The following is a 22,914-nucleotide window of genomic DNA, read 5'->3' on the forward strand; positions in this document are numbered from 1 at the left end:
TTTCTGAAGTAAAACTACTAGGTATAGCATATGCACATTATCAAATTATCCTTCAAAACTGTAGTAATTACCATTTCCACCACAGGGTAGGATTTTATCTTTTTTTTTTTTTTTTTAGTAGGAGCCTGATGCGGGGCTTGAACTCACGAGCCTGAAATCAAGACCTGAGCTAAGATCAAGAGTCGGAGGCTTAACCGACTGAGCCACCCAGGCGCCCCATGGATTGCTTTTATATTTTTTCCCCCCACAAAGCAAAATATTTATTTTTTTATAATAATTTTTTATTATGTTATGTTAGTCACCATACAGTAAATTCTTAGTTTTTGATGTAGTGTTCCATGGTTCATTGTTTGCATATAACACCCAGGGCTCCATGCAATACGTGCCCTCCTTAATAACCATCACCGGCCTATCCCAGTCCCCCACCCCCCTCCCCTCTGAAGCCCTCAGTTTGTTTCTCAGAGTCCACAGTCTCTCATGGTTCATTCTCCCTTCTGTTTACCCCCCTTCATTCTTCCCTTCCTTCTCCTACCGATCTTCCTATTTCTTATGTTCCATAAATGAGTGAAACCATATGATAATTGTCTTTCTCTGCTTGACTTATTTCACTTAGCATAATCTACATTTGCAGCAACATGGACAGGACTGGAGGAGATTACTTTTATCTTTTAAACAACATTTTACACTGTATCAATATGATGGAATAAATAGTAATAATAAACACCTATATAGTATATATTATCCGCCAGACATTGTTCTAAGCATTTTACATAAACTAACTCTTTAATCATTACAACAAATCCTATGAGGTAGTTACTGTAATGACCTCATTTTGAGGACGAGGAAACGTAGACAGAGAGAAATTAGTAAATTGTACAAGGTTAGAAAATGGCAAATCTGTGGTTCAAATCCAGGAAGTCTGGCTCTAGAGTCTATATTCTTAAATTTTATGTTATATTGCCTCTCAAAAAAAGATGCAGTGGGATGCATTTTTTTGTTTTAATTTGTGGTTCCCTAATGTCTAATAAGTGGAACATCTTTTCACTTCTATGACTTATTTATTGCTGTGCCATTTTTCTATTGAGCTGTTTGTCCTTTTTTTTCTTGATTTGGAGTAGTGCTTTATTATTACTAGGAATTGTAAGCCACTGTTTTGCATGTTGCTAAAATTTTCTCCCAATCCCTTTCTTGTCTTTTAAAAATTGTATCTCTAGGGGCACCTAGTTGGCTCAGTCACTTAAGCATTCGACTCTTGATTTAGGCTCAGGTCATGATCTCCGGGTCATGAGATCAAGCCCTTTGTTGAGCTACACACTCAGCAAGGAGTCTGCTTGTCCCTCTCTCTCTGCTCCTTCTTCCACTTGCACACACACACACACACACACACACACTCTCTCTCTCTCTCTCTCTCATGAATGAATGAATGAATATTAAAATCATGTCACTAAATTATATAGAAGTGTTAGGTTTTCATTTGGTCTAACATGCCAATCTTTTCTTTTGTGGCTTACCTTGCCAAATTTGACCAGAACACAAAAGAAGTCAGAGATCTATTTCTCATTACATTTCTCATTATGAGTCTGTGCAAATCACTTCATCTCTCCCCCCTTCAGGACGAGGAGAGATTCTATCTTGAGGTATCAGAATAATGCAGTAGTGATCATGATATGTTGGATTCAAGGTTTTTTGTTAACCACAAAACTTATCTGCATTCACAACATTTTAAAAAGGTTAAAATTTTCTCATGAGGTCTGAGTTACTACTTAAAGATGACAGAGACACAGTTTTATTTTTTTTTTTTTAAAGATTTTATTTATTTATTTGACAGAGATAGAGACAGCCAGCGAGAGAGGGAACACAAGCAGGGGGAGTGGGAGAGGAAGAAGCAGGCTCATCGCGGAGGAGCCTGATGTGGGCCCGATCCCATAACGCCAGGATCACGCCCTGAGCCGGAGGCAGACGCTTAACCGCTGTGCCACCCAGGCGCCCCAGAGACACAGTTTTAAATGAGTTTTACTACATATGATCAGTAAGCTTTTCTGAAAAAATACCATAGGGTGTTTTAACATGCAGACTTGACTGATCAGAAAGACCCTCACAGCTCCCGGTTTGTCTAGCCAATGATCTACTGGTCACAAACTATGCTATAACGCTACGGTGGAATTTGGTCACCATTGTTGCTTTTTGGGTCAATTTATAATAATCCTTAAACTCAGAATTTCCTCTATGAAATTGTGGGGCACAGGCGTAAGAAGTGATGCTTTTGCCAATATTTTTAGAAACCAAATTTCTTGATATACAGTACCGTATATGATGTGTGATGGTTCGGTACACACCAGAAAGCTATGTGCTACAAAGGAATGGAGAGAACTAAAGACAGGGCTAAAGTCAATGTCCAGGAGAAAAATGGTACAGGTGGGCCAAGATGACCTCCTGCTGGATATTCAGGAAATGACCTTACAGGACAGTGGTCTGTGAATGGAACAGGTATCATTTGAACTTAGAAACAGACACAGGGAGAGAGCTTTTCTCAGAATGGAAATAATGAGCAAAAGCAGATTATAGGAAATTATGGAGCTTAAAGAGAAATTCCGAGTAATTCACAGTATGTAAAGTGGAAAGGTAGGAAATAAGATTGGAAAGGTAAAGTTCCTAGGTAAAAAGCTTCTGCTTTTTTTGTCTTAAAAATTACTCATTATAAGAAACAGAAATACGAACTCCATCTCTGATGAAATGTGGAAAAAGCTGAATGATAGATTACTTAAAATTATGGGATGATCAGATGTAGTTGCCTACAGAATGAAATTCTGAAAAGAAGTCTATCTCTTAGAATTCAAATTGGCTGGTAGTTAACAGATACTCAAAATAGTAATGGCTTAAACAGGTAAAATAATTTCTTCCTCACCTAAAAGGAATCTGAAGGTGGGCAGTCCAGGGCTCTTTGTGAGCTTTTTGCTCTCCCATCCTTAGGGTCTTCAAGAATCTCTTTTTGAATACAATGTAGCCACTAAAGCTTCAGCCATTAGCACCCGTGTTTCAGGCATTATAAAAGGGTACCTGTCTTCCAACTAAGTGTTTTCCCTTTTTTTTTTATTTTAATTTTTTTTATTATATTGTGTTAGTCACCATACAGTACATCCCTGGTTTCCTATGTAAAGTTCGATGATTCATTAGTTGGTATAACACCCAGTGCACCATGCAATACGTGCCCTCCTTACTACCCATCACCGGTCTATCCCATTCCCCCGCCCCCCTCCCCTCTGAGGCCCTCAGTTTGTTTCTCAGAGTCCATAGTCTCTCATGCTTCATTCCCCCTTCTGATTACCCCCCCTTTCTTTATCCCTTTCTTCCCCTACCGATCTTCCTAGTTCTTATGTTCCATAGATGAGAGAAATCATATGATATTTGTCTTTCTCTGCTTGACTTATTTCACTTAGCAGTATCTCCTCCAGTGCCGTCCATGTTGCAGCAAATGTTGAGAACTCGTTCTTTCTGATAGCTGAGTAATATTCCATTATATATAACAGTCAGAAAAACTAAGAGGCAGCCCACGGAATGGGAGAATATATTTGCAAAAGTGTTTTCCCTTTAAAGCCATTTCCCTGAAACCCCATCCAGTGACTTCTGTTGTGTCTCATTACCATCTCTTTCTGCAAGAGAAGCTGGGAAATGTTATACCTGAGTACATCATTTCCCCCAATAATGCAAGAGTCTGTTATTAAGGAAGGAAGGAGGGAGGGATGGACATTCGAAAGACAACTAGCAGTCTCTAACAAAAGAATGAGTTTGATTTACCCACCCACCTCCAGAACTCTGGAATAATTCAGCTCCCAACCAGCTCTAGAAGGAGCAGTCAGGCTTACATTTATCACATAGCAAATTTGAGAAACTGAACCAACCCAGATAAAAAGACCTACAGATAGCAACATTTGTGTTCGCCTCTTACAGTCCTCTGTGGTAATTCCACTTCTAAGTCTATCCAAGAGAAATGATGTCTCTAAACATATGTCACCACAAAAACTTGTGCATGAATGTTCATAACATTATTCATAATAGCCAAAAAGTGTTAATGACCCAAATGTCCATCAACTGATGAATGGATAGATTAAACATGATATATCCATGCAATGCATTACAGTTGACCCTTGAACTCAACACAGGGGTTAGGTGTGCTGACCATACCCCCTCCCACCCCTGCACAGTCGAAAATCCTCATATAATTTTTGACTGCCCAAAAACTTAACTGCTAATAGCCCACTGTTGACCAGAATCCTTACAGGTAACATTAATAGTCCATTAACCCATATTTTGTATGTTATATATATTATATACTGTATTTTTATAATACAGTTAGCTAGAGAAGACAAAATGTTATTAAAATCCTAAGGAAGAGAAAATATATTTACACCATTATACTGCATTTACTGAAAAAAAATCCACTTAAAAGTAAGTAGACCTGCACAGTTCAAACCTGGATTGTTCGAGGCCAAATGTATTATTCAGCCATAAAAAGGAATGAAGTACTGATACCTGCTACAACATGAGTAAATCTTGAAAACTTTATACTGAGTGAAAAAGACCATCACCAAAGACCATATATTGTATGATTCCATTTATATGAAATGTCCAGAATAAGCAAACCTATAGAGACGGTAGATTAATGGTTGCCACAGGCTGGGATATACGGTGGGGGAAGTGATGAATGAGGAATGACTGCTAATGGGCATGAGGCTTCTTTTTGGAGCAATGAAAATGTTTTAAGCTTAGCTTGTGGTGATAATTGCACAAATCTGAATATACTGAAAACTGTATACTTTAAATGGATAGATTTTTATGGTGTGTGAATCATATCTCAACCTCAATAAAAATGTTAAATTATTTTTAAAAAAAGCAGCCGGCCTGGAAATACTCTACAATAAAGCTCATTAGTCTATAAGCTCCATTCCAGTACATAAAACTTCCATTGTGTTTTTTAGTGTTTTACTATTAAATATAAACAGATAACCAAGAATCTCCAGAAAATGGAAGAAAGTCTCCAACATGAAAGAGAGCAAAACAAATAAATAAGAGGGAGGGAAAAAAACAAACCAGGAGAAACAGAAACACTGCACAGAGCCAAAACCAACTTTAAAGCATAATATTTTCAAAAGATAAGACTGTACATCTATGAAACAATAAGAAGATAATCCAAGAAAAGGAACATCAAAGAAACAAGAAAGAGAGCTTAGAAGTTAAAAAGATAAAAGCTCAAGTCAAGTCACTCTCCCAGAAAGTGGAACAGAAAATGAGAAAATCGGGGCGCCTGGGTGGCACAGCGGTTAAGCGTCTGCCTTCAGCTCAGGGCGTGATCCCGGCGTTATGGGATCGAGCCCCACATCAGGCTCCTCCGCTATGAGCCTGCTTCTTCCTCTCCCAGTCCCCCTGCTTGTGTTCCCTCTCTCACTGGCTGTCTCTATCTCTGTCGAATAAATAAATAAAATCTTTAAAAAAAAAAAAATTGAGAAAATCAACCCAGAAGATTCTAAGAAAAGAGAACATAGAAAAACTTGAGAGAGGAAATTGTTAAAGAAACAATACAAGAAAATGTCTCAAAACAAGAAAACATAAATGTCCAGATTGAAAAGGCCATCAGATTCCCAGCACAGTGAATGAAAAAAGACAGAAGATAACCCCCACACACACACACAATTCGTATCATCAAGAAATATTAGATCACCGAGACTTAAAATCTTAAAAGCTTCCAGAAAGAAAAAATGGGTTACATAACAGAAGAGGAGTGGGAGGATCGCCTTGTAATTCTCAATAGAAATATGGAAAACTGGAATGTCTTTAAAATTCTAAGTGAAAATTACTTTCAACCTAATATTCCATATCCAGGGAAGTCCTTGAATGTCACACTGAGAAGTTTGGATTTTATCGTATAAGCAGTGGGAAGCCTTTAAACACTGTTGACCAAGGAAATGACCTAATCAGAATTGTGCCATGTATAGATTAATCCAGGAATGGAATTTCAAATGACTTGGTGTGTAGAGACTAAGTTTGGGAAACAGCAAAGAGCTATTATAGGAAATAATGAAGGCTGTAAGGACAGTAGTGGCACTGGGAATGAAGAGGCAGAGACAAGATAGGAGGAACATTTTAGAGGCAAAATCAATAGGGTGTCACAGAGTCATCATAGTTCCAAAGCCATCTAATCAGATAAAAGCCAGTAAAGTGATTTCCTAGAATCAATATTGGCAACATTTTCAAATTAAAGCCATGTCATGTGGAAGGGTGTTGGGACAGGAGAAGACTGATATTTATACCTCTCATTCAAATGCATTTTTAAGAAGTTTAAAATCTGAGGGGCACCTGGGTGGCGCAGTCGTTAAGTGTCTGCCTTCAGCTCAGGGCGTGATCCCGGCGTTATGGGATCAAGCCCCACATCAGGCTCCTCCGCTGTGAGCCTGCTTCTTCCTCTCCCACTCTCCCTGCTTGTGTTCCCTCTCTCGCTGGCTGTCTCTATCCTGTCAAATAAATAAATAAATAAAGTCTTAAAAAAAAAAAAAAGTTTAAAATCTGAGGAAATGCTGAAGAACAGTGGTCATACTACATTCTCAGGCATTCCAAGGTTCCGACTGTCTGTCGGATGGCCAACCTTGCTCTGGAAGCACTACTTAAATTTACGAGTCTTGAGGTAAAGATAAACACACGGAGCAGAATTTTCTTAACCCCTTCAAACATCCCTCAAATAAAAACCTTCACAGTGATGTCCTCAATTCTGAGGCCCACGGACAAAGCATGGTTTTAAAGCAGTCTGCTTGTTCATTGTTAGGAGATACCTAAAAGTTAAGTGTGCTATTCATTTGTAAGGAGGATTTGGGGACAATGTACTGAACTTCTTGTGTTTCTCCTAATTAGAACTAATTTTTTTAACTTTTTACTTTGAATTTATATGCTCACAAGAAATTGTAAAAATAGTACATAGAGTCTTGTAATCCCCTCCCCCAGCTTCCCTTGATAGCTGTATCTTATAACTGTACTATATATCAAAACCAGATAATTGGTCTTGGCACAATACTGTTAATTGGACTACAGACTTCACTCAGTTTTCACCAATTTTCATATGCTCTCATCTGTGTGTGTGTATAGGTCTATGCAGTTTGATACTATGTATAGATTTGTGTAATCACCACCACAATCAAGATATAGAATTGTTCCATTACCAGAAAAGAACTCCCTCTGCCCCTTCACTGTCATACCCGCCTCCTCACAACCATCCCTGTCCTCTAGCAACCACTAATTTGTTTTCCACCTCTATAGTTTTGCTATTTCAAGAATGTTATGTATATAGAATCATATAGCATATAACCAATTAAGATTGCCCTTTTTCAGTGCATAGAATGCCTTTGAAATCCACCCAAGTTGTTGCATCTATCAATAGTGTGCTCCTTATTATCTCTAAGTAGTATTCCACTGTATGGATGTACCAGAGTTTGTGAAATCATTCACCCACTGAAGAACATTGGGGTACACATGAGGACAAGTTGCATATGCTTAAGTTTTCAGTTCTCTGGTGTAAATGCACGGGAGTGCAGTAGCTGGGTTGGATGGTAAGCACATGTTTAGGTATACAAGAAACTGCCAAACTCTTCCAGTTTTCCAGAGCTGTAACCATTTTACATTCCCACCAGCTATGTTTACAGTGTTTTTTTATGTCCCAAGAGATTTTCACCTATGTTTTCTTCTAGAAGTTTTATGATTTTTAGCTTTTATATTTAGGTCGCCAATCCATTTATTTAATCTTTTGTTGGTTTAAATAAAAAGGTCTTGACTCAGAACTTATTGGTGTTCAGTCCAAGACATTAAAACTAAGAACTTGCCCCCAGCCAAGCCAGTTACAGGGAGTCTGCCTTCCTTTGGAAAAGGAAATATTGTAAACTACTTATTTCTCTCCTGATCTGCTCTCGCCTTATAGCTTGCTAACCATGGTTTTACAAGTTGCCAGAAAGTTCTGGGCAAGAGGAGACAAAAAGGAGGGAAAAGGGGATAAAGTTCTAGTGCAATCTTAGCCTTCCATAATGCTGTCGGAGCCTGGCTGATGTTTTTTAAAGCTTACTGTTCCCTCATGGGGTACTTTGGGGAATTCTTCACAAATGTCTTATCTCTGAGGAGCTCTCATCTATGGTTTCATTGAAGTTAGTGGGTATATGTCTATCCCAGATGTTCACTAGCAACTCCTTTCACAATTTCTAGAAAGGAAATCTTGTTCTTCTGGTCTCTTCACCCTTCTAGTTCTCTGGTCCACAGGAAATATGCACACATCCTTTGCCCTGACAAACCTCTAGGAGTGCAGGCTAATCTAAAAGCATCAAATCTCTTAGGTTCTGCCACCAACAGCTAGTCATTTCTTATCATCTAGATTTTCCAGATAGAATCAGACTTCACCCTGTATGCATCATCTAGCCATTTCCCTGGTGGGAGGCAGCGGGATGAGCCTCACAGCTTTCTCCGAAAATTCTCTCTCACAAAATCCTTTCCCTTCTCCATACTCTCGCCACTTCTCTTTTTAAGATTTTATTTATTTATTTATTTATTTATTTATTTATTTATTTGAGAAAGAGAGAGCGTACAAGCTGGGGGGAGGGCAGAGGGAGAGGGAAAGCAGACTCCCCTCTGAGCAGGGAGCCCGACAAGGGGCTTGATCATACCTGAGCTGAAGGCAGACGCTTAACTGACTAAGCCACCCAGGCGCCCCTCTGACCACTTTTTATAGTCTTGTTCTGAGAGGTTTAAGGTAATAGAACTGGCTCCAAAACATTTCCTTTGTAAGTTCTACAGTTTGGTAGTTGACTTCAGTATACAAATCTGTTTTCTCTTAATGTCTCAATTGAAACTTCCATTTTAGTATCTCATCAGATATGTATATGACACTTTTATTAGTCTGTGGTCTTTAGCATAACATACAAAGTGCAGCATGGCCCTGTTCATACCTAACTCTCAGCATTGTCTCCTACCACTCCTACCACACTTACCACACTGTTTTTTTATTTCTTTGCTTTTGATCTTGCTGCCCTCTCTATCCCAAATACCATTTCCTATGTATTTCCTACCCCCTGTCCTTTGTCATAATTTATAGCATTCTAATTCATACTCATGCAACAATACCCAAGTCAGGAGTCCTATGCCTTTGGACTTCTTTGCCTTGTTCTTCCCATCCGTCATCCTAAACTAAGCACCTACCCCATGTATCCACTAATGGACAAACTTATGGGACTATTATAGGACTAACGACTTTCTGCTGAATTTATCTTTTCCGTTGCTGCTTACTGCAGCAGATTGGGAGCTCCTCAAGAGTGAAGACAGCCTTTGTGTCCTCACCCCCCAGCACAATGCTGTCCTATTAGGGAACTTAATGTTTGTTGGCCTAAAACAGAAGGTTCCAAACGAATTCTAGATAAAAAAGAATAATCTTTTTCAATGTGGTATACTTGGATAGAATGACAGCTTCTCAGAAATTATTGGATTTCAGGCTGTTAATTAATCAATACAGTCTGGCTGTAGATTATAGTTTCTCTTACCAGTGTTTACTGCCGTAGGCCAATTAAGGATCCCATAGTTTTACAAACTAAAATCCAATCCAGTTGTATCATGATAGCATTTTATAATTCATTAGAATGCTTTATCTTAATAGAAAAAGTTGTTTATGTACATGTATTCCTTCTGTCTTCATATTCTTCCAACAAAGAATATTTTGAAGTATAACTGTCTTGATCTCAACCAAATGAATACTTTACATAAAATGGACTCATGCATGTCGTATCACTGTGAAAAAGCCCCATGTCTGCGATGATAGCCCGCCCCATTTTTATGGTGATGTAGTTTATGCGATTTTTGTGAAATCATACATTATAATACTTGGATCTCACAGTAACTGTGTGAGGTATAGGGAGAGAAATCATTATCCACATTTTACAAATGAGGTAACTAAGGTTCAGAAAGAATAAGTTATTTGTTCCACATCACATACAGCTAGTGAGTGGTTTGAGGTGACATAAATACATACTTTTGGCTCCGAGTTGAATGCCTTTTCCATTATATTCTTTGTTGCATGTGTTGATAGGAATCCTGACTTGCTGAGGAAATGATTGAGAAGGAAGGAAAAATGAAAGGTAAAAATCACACATATAGACATAAACACAAACGTACTCAAAACAGCAACTCTTAATAAGTAGACCAGAATGCAGTGATAATGTGTCAATTTGTGGTCATCATATTTCCACAATTTGTTGAAATAAAAAGCTAACTCCCTTTTGTACTCCTTTCATCTCTCCTCCTCCTAAATCCAAATGTATTGGGTGAAAAAATAAAACAAAAGCACTAAAAGAAAATATTGTAGCTGGATTTCTTATGATCTTGGAATAGAAGAATCCTTTCTAAGCATAAACTGGGGAAATGATTATGAATATGACAGGAAAAGTACTAATTTACTTAACATGCAAAGAACATTTACATATCAGATAAATTCAACAATTAGAAAAAAGTTTTAAGAACATGAAATAGCAGTTTGTAACTCACAGAAAAGGTAACTGAGATTGCCAATAAACATATTAAAATGGTTCAGCCTCATAAAGAAATACATAAGGAAGCAATAATGAAATACCATTTTCACCAATTATCCTGGCAAAAGTTTTTCAAGTTCAGCCATATCCTATTTTGGTGATAGTGTATAGAAACATGAACCATTGGTAAGAGTTTAAATTGATGCCATGTTTTATGTAGGATAATTTAGCAATATCAAAAATTTAAATGTATGTGCTCTTTGATCTAGCAGTTTTACATCTAGAAATTTAAACCATAAATCATGCACATGTGCATAAAGATATGTATACTAAGATACTTTTTGAAACTGGGTGGTAATCACAGAAGAAAGGAAGGAAGGAAGGGAGGGAAGAAAAGAGAAGAAAGAAGAAAAGAAAAAACTGAGTTGGTCCTCAGGGACTGGTTTAACCACTATAGGTCCACACAAGGGAATACTACATGGTTATTAAAAAGAGGCGAATCATATCTATGTGTTCCAATATGGACAGAAGTCCAAAATGCACTCTTAAGGAAAAAAAGTATGGTAGAATTCCATTTGTGTGTGTATACACATATACATGTGACTGTGTGTGTGTGTGTGTGTGTGTGTGTGTAATGTATATGTATGTATATATTTGGTTGAGTATAAAAGGAGGGGTCACAAACATCACAAACATTGTTAATAGTATTTTCTCCAGGAGATTGAGGAAGGTACCTGTATTTATTTTATATTCTTCACCTTCTGTCCTTCTGGGCTCTTGGAATTTATTACCTATGAGTGTTTATTTCTTCACTGTTTAAGGAGAAGAAAGTAATTAGGGGAAAAAACCCCTTCAAACCCATTTCCACCTCATGTCTCCCTCTAGCTATTTCCCAGTTACCACCTCTTCACCGTCAGACTCCTTGAGTTAGTCTCCACTTTCTCACATCCCATTCATTATCTCTGCCCACTGCAATCTCATCTTTGTCCTCATTGCTTCACTGAAATTACTCTTACTGAAGTCTCAATTATCTCTCAGTCTATATATCCAGTGGCTACTATTAATATTTTAACACACTGATCTACAGTAATGGACAGTCCATGCTTCTTGAGAGCTCTCTCCCTGGGCTTTTATGATACTCCAGTCTTCTAATTTCCCTTCAGTCTCTTAAATTCTTCACTCTCTTTTGTCAGTGTTGTATATTTAGATGTTAGCATTCCTTGGGTTATTTTCTTCGGAACTTTTCTTGATCTGCATGCTGTCTTGCAGTAGTCATAGTGTCTTATTCTAGTCAGCCTGCTATAACAGAATACCATAGACTAGGTAGCTTATAATAAACAGAAATAAATTTCTCACAGTTCTGGAGGCTAGGAAGTTCAAGATCAAGCCTTAGGCAGATTTGGTGTCTGGTTAAGACCTATTCTCTGATTCAAAAGTCCCATCTTTTCACTGTGTCCTCACATGGGGGAATGAGCAGTGAATCTCTCCTGGGTCTATTTTATAAGGGTACAAATCTCATTCATGAGTGCTCCACCCTCATTATGTAATCACCTCCCATAGGTCACACCTCCAAATACTGTCACCTTAGAGTTCAGCATTTCAGCATAAATTTGGGGGGAGGGCACAAACATTCCGTCTACAGCAAACATCTACTCAGAGAAACCTCAAACTTATCTTGTATATAACTTGATTTCATTTCCACCCCCACCTCAACAAGTGTTGCCTTTCATTCCCCATCTCTGTAAAGGACATCACCATCTTTCTGCCCAGTGACATCCTTGGCTCTACCCTCTCCCTGATTCCTCCCAACACTCCATCATTAAGACCCATTTACCTTCTTTTTTTTTAAAGATTTTATTTATTTATTCATGAGAGAGAGAGAGACAGAGGCAGAGGGAGAAGCAGGCTCCCTGCTGAGCAAGGAGCCCAATGCAGGGCTTGATCCCAGGACCTGGGGATCATGACCTGAGCTGAAGGCAGATACTTAACCGACTGAGCCACCCAGGCACCCAAGACCTATTGCTTCTAATCATGTCTCAAATCCATCCACTTCTTTCCACTTCTGCTAATCTACTGTTCATGATTGACTCAGATTACTGCCATGATCCGTGAATTTAGTCTCTAAGTGTTCCATTTCTTCTCTCCCTTCTCTTTGTGCCCCTCTTTTCTCCTCACCTTAGCCAAAGTACTCTTACTGAGGTATACATCTGATCATGTCGTTCCCCCTCCACCACCCAAAACCTTTCTCTGTCCATCCACTGGTCTTTTTTTCAAATTGAAACACCCACATTACTACAAGTCCCATCATGGTATCTCTTAAGCCTCAGTATTCCCCACCCCTCTTCTCTCAGCCCCTGCACTCACCCACACTGCCCCAGAGCCACAGTGCTGAATTTTCCTCAGTTCCTCAAACAGCCCAGACTTGTATACTTTCACCACAGGCCTTCTCACAGGCCAGCCATTCCCTCTAGAACTGCACCTCCATGCCTTCATGAAGCTAAGTTGAGGTCACAAGTTCACATTATTTTTTCCTCCAAGAAAGTTTCTCTGAATCCCCAGTTAAGATCCAGGGCCCCTGGTAAATGCTCACAGAGCCTCTTTTGTATCCTTTTTCATAGGTCTTATCACATTGTATTATAATGGATAACCAGATTGTAAACTGTGTGTGAGTACAAGGACTATCCCTTTCTTCTTCACCATTGTATTCCTTGCATCTACGTCTGGTATAGTGCCTGACATATAACGTACACCAAGTAATCGTTGGATGGATAGGTGAGTTCATACACACGCAGTCAACCAAGGGAGAAAGTAATGGGAAATCAAGTAGTCATGAGTTTAGGAATGAGTAAGAAGTACATGTCATTGAATTCCACCAGTTTTTCCTCATTCATACTCCTTTCACCCATACTTAATTTATGGCAATAATGAGACTAAAAGTCTAACCTAATTTGGAGAAAGAGAAAAGTTATTAGTCTTTCTAATCACTCTTCAACTAGTAAGTATGTTAGTTGAGTTTGAGTATGGTTTGGTTTAGTTGGTTTTGTTTGTTTCAAATTTTATTTAAATTCCAGCTAGTTCACATACAGTGAAATACTAGTTTTAGGTGTAGAATTTAGTAATGCATCGCTTATGTACAGCACCGGGTGCTCATCACAGCAAGTGCCCTCCTTAATACCCATCACCTATTTAATCCATCCCCCACTACTCATATCCCCTCCAGCAACCCTTGATTTGTTCTCGTACTTAAGAGTCTGTTTTATGCTTTGCCTCGCTCTCTTTTTTCCCCCCTACATTCATCTGTTTCATTTCTTAAATTCCATATATCAGTAAAATCATATGGTATTTGTCTTTCTCTGCTTTATTTCACTTATCATAATACTCTCTAGCTCTGTCCACATCGTTGCAAATGGCAAGATTTTTTTTATGGCTGAGTAATATTGCATTATGTATATATCCACAACTTCTTTATCCATTTATCAGTTGATGGACATTTGGGCTCTTTCCATAATTTGGCTATTGTTGATAATGTTGCTATAAATGGGGGTACATGTATCCCTTCAAATCAGTATTTTTGTATCCTTCGGGCAAATACCTAATAGTGCTATTGCTGAACCATAGGGTAGTTCTATCTTTAACTTTTCGAGGCACCTCCATACTGTTTTCCAGAGTGGCTGCACGAGTTTGCATCCCTACCAACAGTGTAAGAAGGTTCCCTTTTCTCCACATCATCTCATGGGGTTTTAAAAATTCAATATAGTTGTGTTTAATTTAATAGGCACTAATAGATCTTATTCCATTTGCAATTTAAGGACGAAAAAAAAGTAATAGGTATATTACAATATGGTACAGTTTCTGTAAAGGGATTGTTCCAAGTGTCTGTCATATTGGAGATTAGTTGAGTTTTCTGCCCTCCTAAACATGTTTTAATGTTTATAATCTTGTCTTTCTTTGGTGTCTTCCTTCATTGCATGTATACATATATGTACCGAAATAGGTTGAATGTCATTTTTGTCTATGATGATCAATTTCCTTACCATGAGTTTGTTCATTTTAAGTGACAACTCATGCTGACAAATATCCTTTTTTACCATTATCAGTCGGGCTCATTAGACCATCCTGTCTAGAGCCTGAGAGCAGGGAGAGGGAAGATCAGCAATATATGTCATGTTTCCATAAATAGCTTTCTGTGTGAGTGGTTGTGTGGTCTCTTTTTTAAAGCTACCATAAAAATCAGTGAGTAATTTAACTGCAGCAGATAAACCAGTGCAGCTAGTGCTGTCAGGATCCTTAGGGAGGACATTCTTCTGAGCCCACAAGTAGAATTCTGGTGAATGGGTTCTAATTTCTTTTTTGTTGTTGTTGTTTTTTAATCCAAGGAAGGAAACCTTTAAAATGATAGCACAGGTGAAAATCTGCTTTCTCAAAAGATCTACCAGGTCGAAAAACAATAAAATGTAGGGTGCAAGTAAAGCCATATTTTTCCCAAAGTGAGATCTCAGATGCAATTTTTTTTAAAGATTTTATTTATTTATTTGACAGAGAGAGAGATAGCCAGCAAGAGAGGGAACACAAGCAGGGCAAGTGGGAGAGGAGGAAGCAGGCTCCCAGCAGAGGAGCCTGATGTGGGGCTCGATCCCAGAACGCCGGGATCACGCCCTGAGCCAAAGGCAGACGTTTAACGACTGAGCCATCCAGGCGCCCCCCCCCCCCCGCCCCGATGCAATTTTTAAAAACTTATTGGGCCCTATGCATATTTATTGGTAGAGTATTAGGATACTGAATCTTGTTAGTTACTACCTGGGAAATAAACAAGGTAAAGTGCCTTAGGAATACATACTGGTGAATACAAGCATATATTGCTGCTCCCACCTGTGGCTGAGCTGTTTCTTCAAGAATTCATTTAAGCAATCTGGAATCATAACTGCCAAGCCCAGCAGAAATTCACCTGCACTGGAGTGCAGGATTTTGTGTGGCAATAAGCATTTTTAATTAAAAGTTTCCCGGACGATTTGGAACGGACTCTGTAAACATGTGGCAGATGGAGCCAGCACATCCAAGCACCACTGGCACTTTGGGGGAAATATGGCTTTTAAAAAAATTGAATGGTTAAGCTGAGAAAAATCCAGCTGTGTTTTACTTAACATCACACTAATCAGAGTTCTTTGACTCTTTTTTTTTTTTCCTATCAGTGTATCCACTGGTGTGTGTATTGGCTCCCCATCCCCCAACCCTTCACTTTTGTCTTTAAAGACTGATTTAAGATAGGGATGTGGGTTAAAGCAATGGAATACTTATTCACTGTAGTAATTGAAGACTTCTCTTGTCTTGTAGTTTATCTCTTTAATAGGTCAGAAGCAGCAGGTAATCTTCATCAGCAAAGCAATTAGATTTTTAACCCTTACCTATCACGTTGCTAGAGGCCTTGGAGTTTACATAGCAATCAAGGTGGTTTGCTGACCATAAAACAAAAATGTAAAGAGTATGGTGTTCCTTAATTGAAAGTAAAATTGCTTCTGGAAAGCAGTTTCCCAATTAAACCAAGAAATAATTATATTGGAGCCGTGAATTCTTCTTACATAGTGTTTGGGATGATGGGGTTTGGGGGTAGAAGTGCAGCAGTTGGGAAGAGAACCCTGGCTAGCAGCCAAGGGATTCAGAAGGTCCACTTTTCAAGGCTGGGTTCCTTGATGAAGGCTGTTGTCAGACTGGACTGGGAAAAGTGGCTTTAAACTCAAATTATTCTCTCAGTAAACCCACATTCTACTTTATATTAGAGAAGTAAGCTGTAGTACCATACAGAGCTGTTAAAGCTCTCTAGTTAGCAGATCTAAGAAAAATCAATTCACATGAAGGTACAGGAGGAGGTAAACGTGATTTAGAGGGGACTTGAGTTACTAATGCTATTACATAGAAATATTTGCCCAGATAATACCTCCCCCCAACCTCAAGCCATTCCCAGGCTGCTTGATCTTCCTGTTTACTGTAACCCTGCTTCTCTGGGAATTACTTCTGTCTTCCCAGAGACTTTCTTCCCCATACAGGAAGGGCTTGCTTATTTATTCAGTAGTAATGTTGAACATACTGGTGACGTTGGTGTTCAGTTTATGGGTGTGAGGGTATAAGTATGTGTACACACACACATACGTGAACAATAGGAGATTGTGAACTATGTGTTAATAATTGCACTTTCAGTAACTAAGAGAAGTTTTGAATTCTGATTCCAGGTCTCTCTGTTGTAATATCTATTGATGGCTGCTTTTGGAAGTTAGACATGAGTATCAAAATGAAATTTGTTCAGCATTGGGAATACAGTGAATAAGAATTTTATCCAATTTTCTATTTTAAAACAGATTGTGTAATCCAGATAAGTTAATATAAAATAATACCTAGGAACATTAAACTACGGTAAACATGCAAAGGAAATAGAACAGATGTGAGAGAAAGATTGTTCTTGCAAGTGGGATGTAGCAAATACCTTCTAGTGGAGGACAGGGAATCACGGAGGAGGCGAGCCACAGCTCAGATGTGTCCCCGAGTGAAGAGATTTTCTCCTCCACCTGCAGAGTTGCCTCTGGCTTTTTCCTACAGCCTTTGACTTTGAGACTGTGAGTGGAAATGAGTAGGGACATTGCCATTCCTTCCTTCCTGTCTTAAAATGGTCATGTTCGCAGAGCACACTCCCGAGTCCTTCAAACCACAGCTTCTCCCTGCTGCCTCCCAGCCCTGCTCTCCTTCTAGGTGGAGCACCATGGCAACAGGCCCAGCCTAGAGCCCAGAACCTTGTTTGTGTTACCTGAGGGGCTGGCTGGCTGCAGCCTGAGGAAGAGAAGAAGGAATATTACCGATCCTGCAGCCTCTTTGGAAGATGACTTCACGTTGTCTTGTTTGGGCTTCTGTTCGACTTCTATTGGAGACTTGAAATTACACCTGGAAACCGTTTATCCAAAGATGGTATCAGTCAGAGAAGGCAGCAGGGAAAGTCTGTTCTGTTGGTTCTTGGCTTCTAAGCAGAGTTGTTTTCTGAGGTAGTGCAGAAAGTGCCTCACGACGCCGGGACATGCGGCTCCGCTATGATTTGGGGTTGCGCTGCCAGGTGGCTGTACCATTGCTTCATGTAGGTAGGCATTTCTTTTGTTGAAAATGAAATTAATTTCTGCTTGAGAATATTTTCCTTGAGAATTTTCAAAATAAAAGTAAGCCCTTTGTCATACCTGCTTCAATTTCAAATAGGCCTTACTGTTTTCTATCGGGAGGCTCATTCCCAGAGCATGAGTGGCTTTTCCCTTCCAAACAACTCCTCCTGGGAAAAATGGGCTGGGATGATTGTTTTATAGGTATTTTAAAAACATTACAGTATCCTCTTAACTCCACTGGCTCCCTGTGAAACATACTGGGAAAGGTTATATGGTAATTATATGAAAGTAAAATTTTTTGTAGCCTTTAGTTATTTATAGTTGCGGTGCTGTGTTTGCAGTATATAACATGTCATTGTCTTATCCAAGAGAACAAAAGGAAAGAAGTGTCACCTTGTTATATTTTCATGTACAAAACATTCAGTGGCATTTGTCCCTTTTGTATGTGCTTTGTATTATCCATGGGAAATATAAATATTGGCTTTTTGACCTTAGAAAGGCGGCTGAGTATCAGAACACATGTTTTTCAGTGTAAACATTAAATGGTAGTTGTTTTTCATGTGTGTGGAAAGAAGAATGAATGCAAATTCTTACTGCTTGAGATGTTTCTTATTATATGGGGTTTGATGAAACAATGTGAGAATGGAAACAAAAGGGAAAGAGCAGCCTTTAGTGCTAGCTTCCTGTATCTCATTGTTGTGTAATGTAACTAAAAGCCGCTCTGATATTAATGTAGTTGTTTCAAGGAAATAAATGAAACTCCTTATTTAATGTGTTTTACAGAAACAAGTGTCTATACACAAGGCATTTCTTTTTATCCCTATTACGGGGTACTTCTACTCAAAACATATATATTTAATTCTGGGCGTTTTAGTCAATAAATTCAATAATTATTGAGTAAAACTGCTTGGCTATCCGGTTCTGGATCCAAGAATATTTTACTTTATATCTCTTGACTTTGTTAATCTTCCCAAGCTGGAAGGCAGCGAGGGACTAGCTCCTGTCATGACGGGAGTCATTCCCAACATTCCTTTTTAAACAACTGAGAAACAGAATCAGTCAGGATGCCTGAATGGTGTTGACAAAGATTTGTTCTTCTAGATGAGAGTTTGAACATTTCTTTGGAGGGTGGGAGGTTTCTTCAAGGCATTTTATTCTTTATTCATGTTTATACAGTAAAGCATGGATATGACCAAATGCTTGCCTGAAAAGAATTCCACATTGAGATGGAAATCAGATCTTTTGAAAGGCAGGGTCTTGTGCTGAAAAGTTTGGCTTTGACTCTGTCTGTGAGTGTGTTTATTCTGCCAAAGCAGAAAGAAACGGAATGAGGGTTCAGCCACTACTATTTTGTCAAGGAGAGAAGAAGTTCAAGCTATAACATGAAAAAAGGAGAAAGAAGTAAAATGTGTCTTTTGATAATACCTTTGCATGAAAAAAGAATATATAAGCTATCTTGAATAGTATATATTTCCTCATCTTCAAGATAGGAATGAGGATAAAAACAGTTTCTGTGGTGGAGCTTTTTGAACTCCCTTGAGATTGGTGAAGTTATAATATGTTTTTGTGTTGTACTGAAAAAAAAGTTTGTATATGTGTGTACACACACAAATATATATGCAGTTTATATGTGCCATGTAAGTATGGTTACTATTATTATTATGGATTAACTAGTAATTTGCTCCTTACTTAATTTTCCCTTAGGAATTTACCCATTTGTTGTTAGCCTCCAGCGCATTAATCCTTCATTTTCTTGTTGGCCAAGTAGTTACACTGTCTACAATATCTTTTTCTACTTTTAGGGCTCGTGGTCTGCCTAAACTAAAAGAGTCACGTTCCCATGAGTCCTTGCTGAGCCCTTGCAGCGCAGTGGAATGTCTGGATCTTGGCAGAGGAGAGCCTGTATCAGTGAAACCACTCCATAGTAGCATCCTTGGACAAGACTTCTGCTTTGAGGTAAAAAGCATAGAAAGAAGGAAGAGAGGTTAAGCACCAAACAGATTCTCTATCCAGTAATTTTATAATTTCATTACTGTGGTATCGATAATTTGATCATCTTAAGTGACTTCCAGTTGCTGAAAATTGCCTACTTATATGAAAAAAGTTGGAAATCTATTAATCTAATTATATTGGTCATTAAAGTTATTGATGATAGCTTTTCATTCCTTTTGGCCTAGTCTGCTTTCAGAATAAATGGGTTCTTATTATATTCTCGGCAGAGGTCACAAGCCTAACAATAACTTACTAAGTTAGTATTTTAATTTTTTAGTTTTAATAAAGATATCACCCACTAGATTATTTTTCTCCTGAAAACCTAAGCCCCCAATTTTAATGATTCTTTGAGAAGATTGACCAAAACCATAATTTTTTTTTTTTTAAGATTTTATTTATTTATCTGACAGAGAGAGACAGCCAGCGAGAGAGGGAACACAAGCAGGGGGAGTGAGAGAGGAAAAAGCAGGCTCCTAGCGGAGGAGCCTGATGTGGGGCTCGATCCCAGAATGCCAGGATCACGCCCTGAGCCGAAGGCAGACGCTTAATGACTGCGCCACCCAGGCGCCCCCAAAACCATAATTTTTCTAACTACAACCTGGGCAGTTCAAGATCCGAGACTGTGTCTTATTTATTTTTGTAATCCCCTGCACACAGCCCAGTCCCTGGCACATCGTGGGTGCCTAATTTCTTGAATGAATAAATTGCTCTTCACCAATAAATTATGACCATCACTTTTTATAAGGTAATTTCTCCCTCCCAAATTAAATGTACACAATTGACGATTTGTATTTTAAAGTTTAAAACTATATATATCCACATATACATACATATATATATCATATTACATATATTACATACATATATGTATGTGTGTATGTATATTGTTAGGGTTAAGATTTGATTAAATAACAGGAACTTACTAAGTAACTAATAGGAATCCTGTGATAGATGGTGTAGAAGTTGAAAGGGGTTTGATTCCTGTTCTTATGGATCTACCCTGTCCAACAGTATAATGCTAGCCAAATATGTAATCTAAAAATCTGAAATTTTATTAAACCCAAGTAGCATCATTTTAACATGTAACTAATATAAAATTATCAATGAGCTTTTTTACATCCTTTTTTAAAATTTTTTAAGCTAAGTCTTCAAAAGCTGATGTGTATTTTACATTTACAATACATCTCATTTTGGACTAGCTGCATTTCAGGTGTTCACTAGCCACCCGTGGCTAGTAGCTACCATACTGAACAGTATACATAATCTGCTCTGATTCACTAGGTTATAACTGTAGATTGAGTTAATATGTGAGCACACTTGAACTATTTGAACAGGTCATTTATTGGTGTTCTTTTTTCACAAAAGTCACACGGATTTTCCCGTATTTGTGGAACTCAGTTCAACAGGCTGTATACCAGGCCCAGTGTGAGGTGCTAGGTATATAGAGAGCATAGTTCATTTTTAAAGGACAACAATAATAGTGGTCAATAACTGGAAATGAACAAGCTGGTTGCCTAGTGAAGGAGAAATGGGTTCCAAAGACATTAATTCAGTACTGCTGAATCTTCTCACTTGCATGGAGTACCTTTTCAGTAATATTATAGTGAAGGCAGTTCCAAGAAATTTGACAAGTTATTTTAGAGGCTCTCTTGCATTTTCAGTTATTTTTTTGTTAACTCAGGATTGAACATATTTGTTGGCAAGTATTTTAAGATGTGGCCTGGAAGGGTTTTAATTTTGACCTTTCCAAACCAAAGACCAGTTTTAGGTTCCTCCCCTGAATTCTCAATGGCTTTTGTCCTCCTACCTGGAGTTGCATGTGGCTGCTTCGTACATGAGAGAACAGAAAGCAGACGTAAATGCAGACTAGTGCTGTCCCAGGACCACCACGTAGCATTTCGGGGTTGTGTGTGATGGTTTAGGTTCATAGCGTATTCCTAACTCATTAATGATAGAATTATGAAGATAGAGCCCCCAAACCTTATGTTTCCTTTTCCTTATCCTCTAATCTTTATGTTGAAGGTTACGTACTTAAGTGGAAGCAAATGCTTCAGCTGTAACTCCGCTTCAGAGAGAGATAAGTGGATGGAAAACCTTCGTAGGACCGTTCAACCAAATAAGGTAATAGTGGCTCTGAGAATCTAAAAAATGTATAACTCTTGATAGACGGTAAATGCGGCAATCACACCTTAATTTTTATTTACATGTTATGCCATTTTACACTCAAAATAATCTTATTGCAGATATTGTGATTTTACCAGTGGGGGTAAGAAAACTCAGAAGTTCCATGATGTGCCCAGGTCAGAAGCTGGTGCATGACAGAAGTAGGAGTAGAACACTAGTTTCTTAACTACTTCTCTCTTCTTTTATTTGCAGAAACTGGCCCATTTGCCACTAGGCTGGCTATATTAGAACTGACATTACAGGATGATACTTTTTTTAACCCAATTGACTGTATGAGTCTAAAATTCTGATATCTTCTTATTTAGACCTTGCTATTTTCTCGAACAAAGAGAAAGCAATCCCTTTCATTATTTAATGACTACCCTTAATAAAGTGCCTGGTCAGTATCACCTACTTTAAAAGGAAAATGTTGTTTTTCTGGGACTTCAGTTTTCCCACTAGACTTTGTTGCTTTTTTATAGGACAATTGCAGACGAGCTGAAAATGTTCTTCGTTTATGGATCATTGAAGCCAAGGACCTTGCCCCTAAAAAGAAATATTTCTGTGAACTGTGCCTTGATGATACCCTCTTTGCTCGTACAACCAGCAAGACCAAAGCAGATAATATTTTCTGGGGTGAACATTTTGAATTCTACAGCCTTCCACCTCTTCATAGCATCACAGTTCACATTTATAAAGATGTGGAAAAAAAGAAAAAAAAAGACAAGAATAATTACGTAGGGCTAGTCAACATTCCCACTGCCAGTGTGACTGGTCGCCAATTTGTAGAAAAGTGGTATCCAGTGAGTACCCCTACACCCAACAAAGGAAAGACAGGAGGTCCTTCTATTCGGATTAAATCACGTTTCCAAACTATCACCATTCTGCCTATGGAGCAATACAAAGAATTTGCAGAATTCGTCACCAGCAACTATACCATGCTGTGTTCTGTCCTTGAACCAGTGATTAGTGTGAGAAATAAAGAGGAGTTGGCCTGTGCCTTAGTGCACATTCTTCAAAGTACTGGCAGAGCCAAGGTAAGTGAAGAAGGAGGGTTGAGTTACCCAAAATCTCTTCCCTACCTT

The 22,914-nt window shown here is 38.5% G+C and overlaps 1 protein-coding gene across 9 annotated transcripts in view; it reads left to right on the top strand.

The window, feature by feature from the left end:
- Positions 1-22,914, top strand: part of RASAL2 (RAS protein activator like 2) — a 341,891-nt gene that overhangs the window by 281,461 nt on the left and 37,516 nt on the right. For all 9 annotated transcript variants that reach the window (XM_026509285.4, XM_026509283.4, XM_057315613.1 and 6 more), the window contains 3 exons: positions 19,477-19,630; positions 21,689-21,787; positions 22,312-22,866. In XM_026509285.4, the coding sequence (XP_026365070.1) occupies positions 19,477-19,630; positions 21,689-21,787; positions 22,312-22,866 (808 nt within the window). The remainder of the gene's footprint in view (positions 1-19,476; positions 19,631-21,688; positions 21,788-22,311; positions 22,867-22,914) is intronic.

The sequence above is a fragment of the Ursus arctos genome, unplaced genomic scaffold, assembly GCF_023065955.2.
Source record: "Ursus arctos isolate Adak ecotype North America unplaced genomic scaffold, UrsArc2.0 scaffold_2, whole genome shotgun sequence".
NCBI lineage: Eukaryota > Metazoa > Chordata > Mammalia > Carnivora > Ursidae > Ursus > Ursus arctos.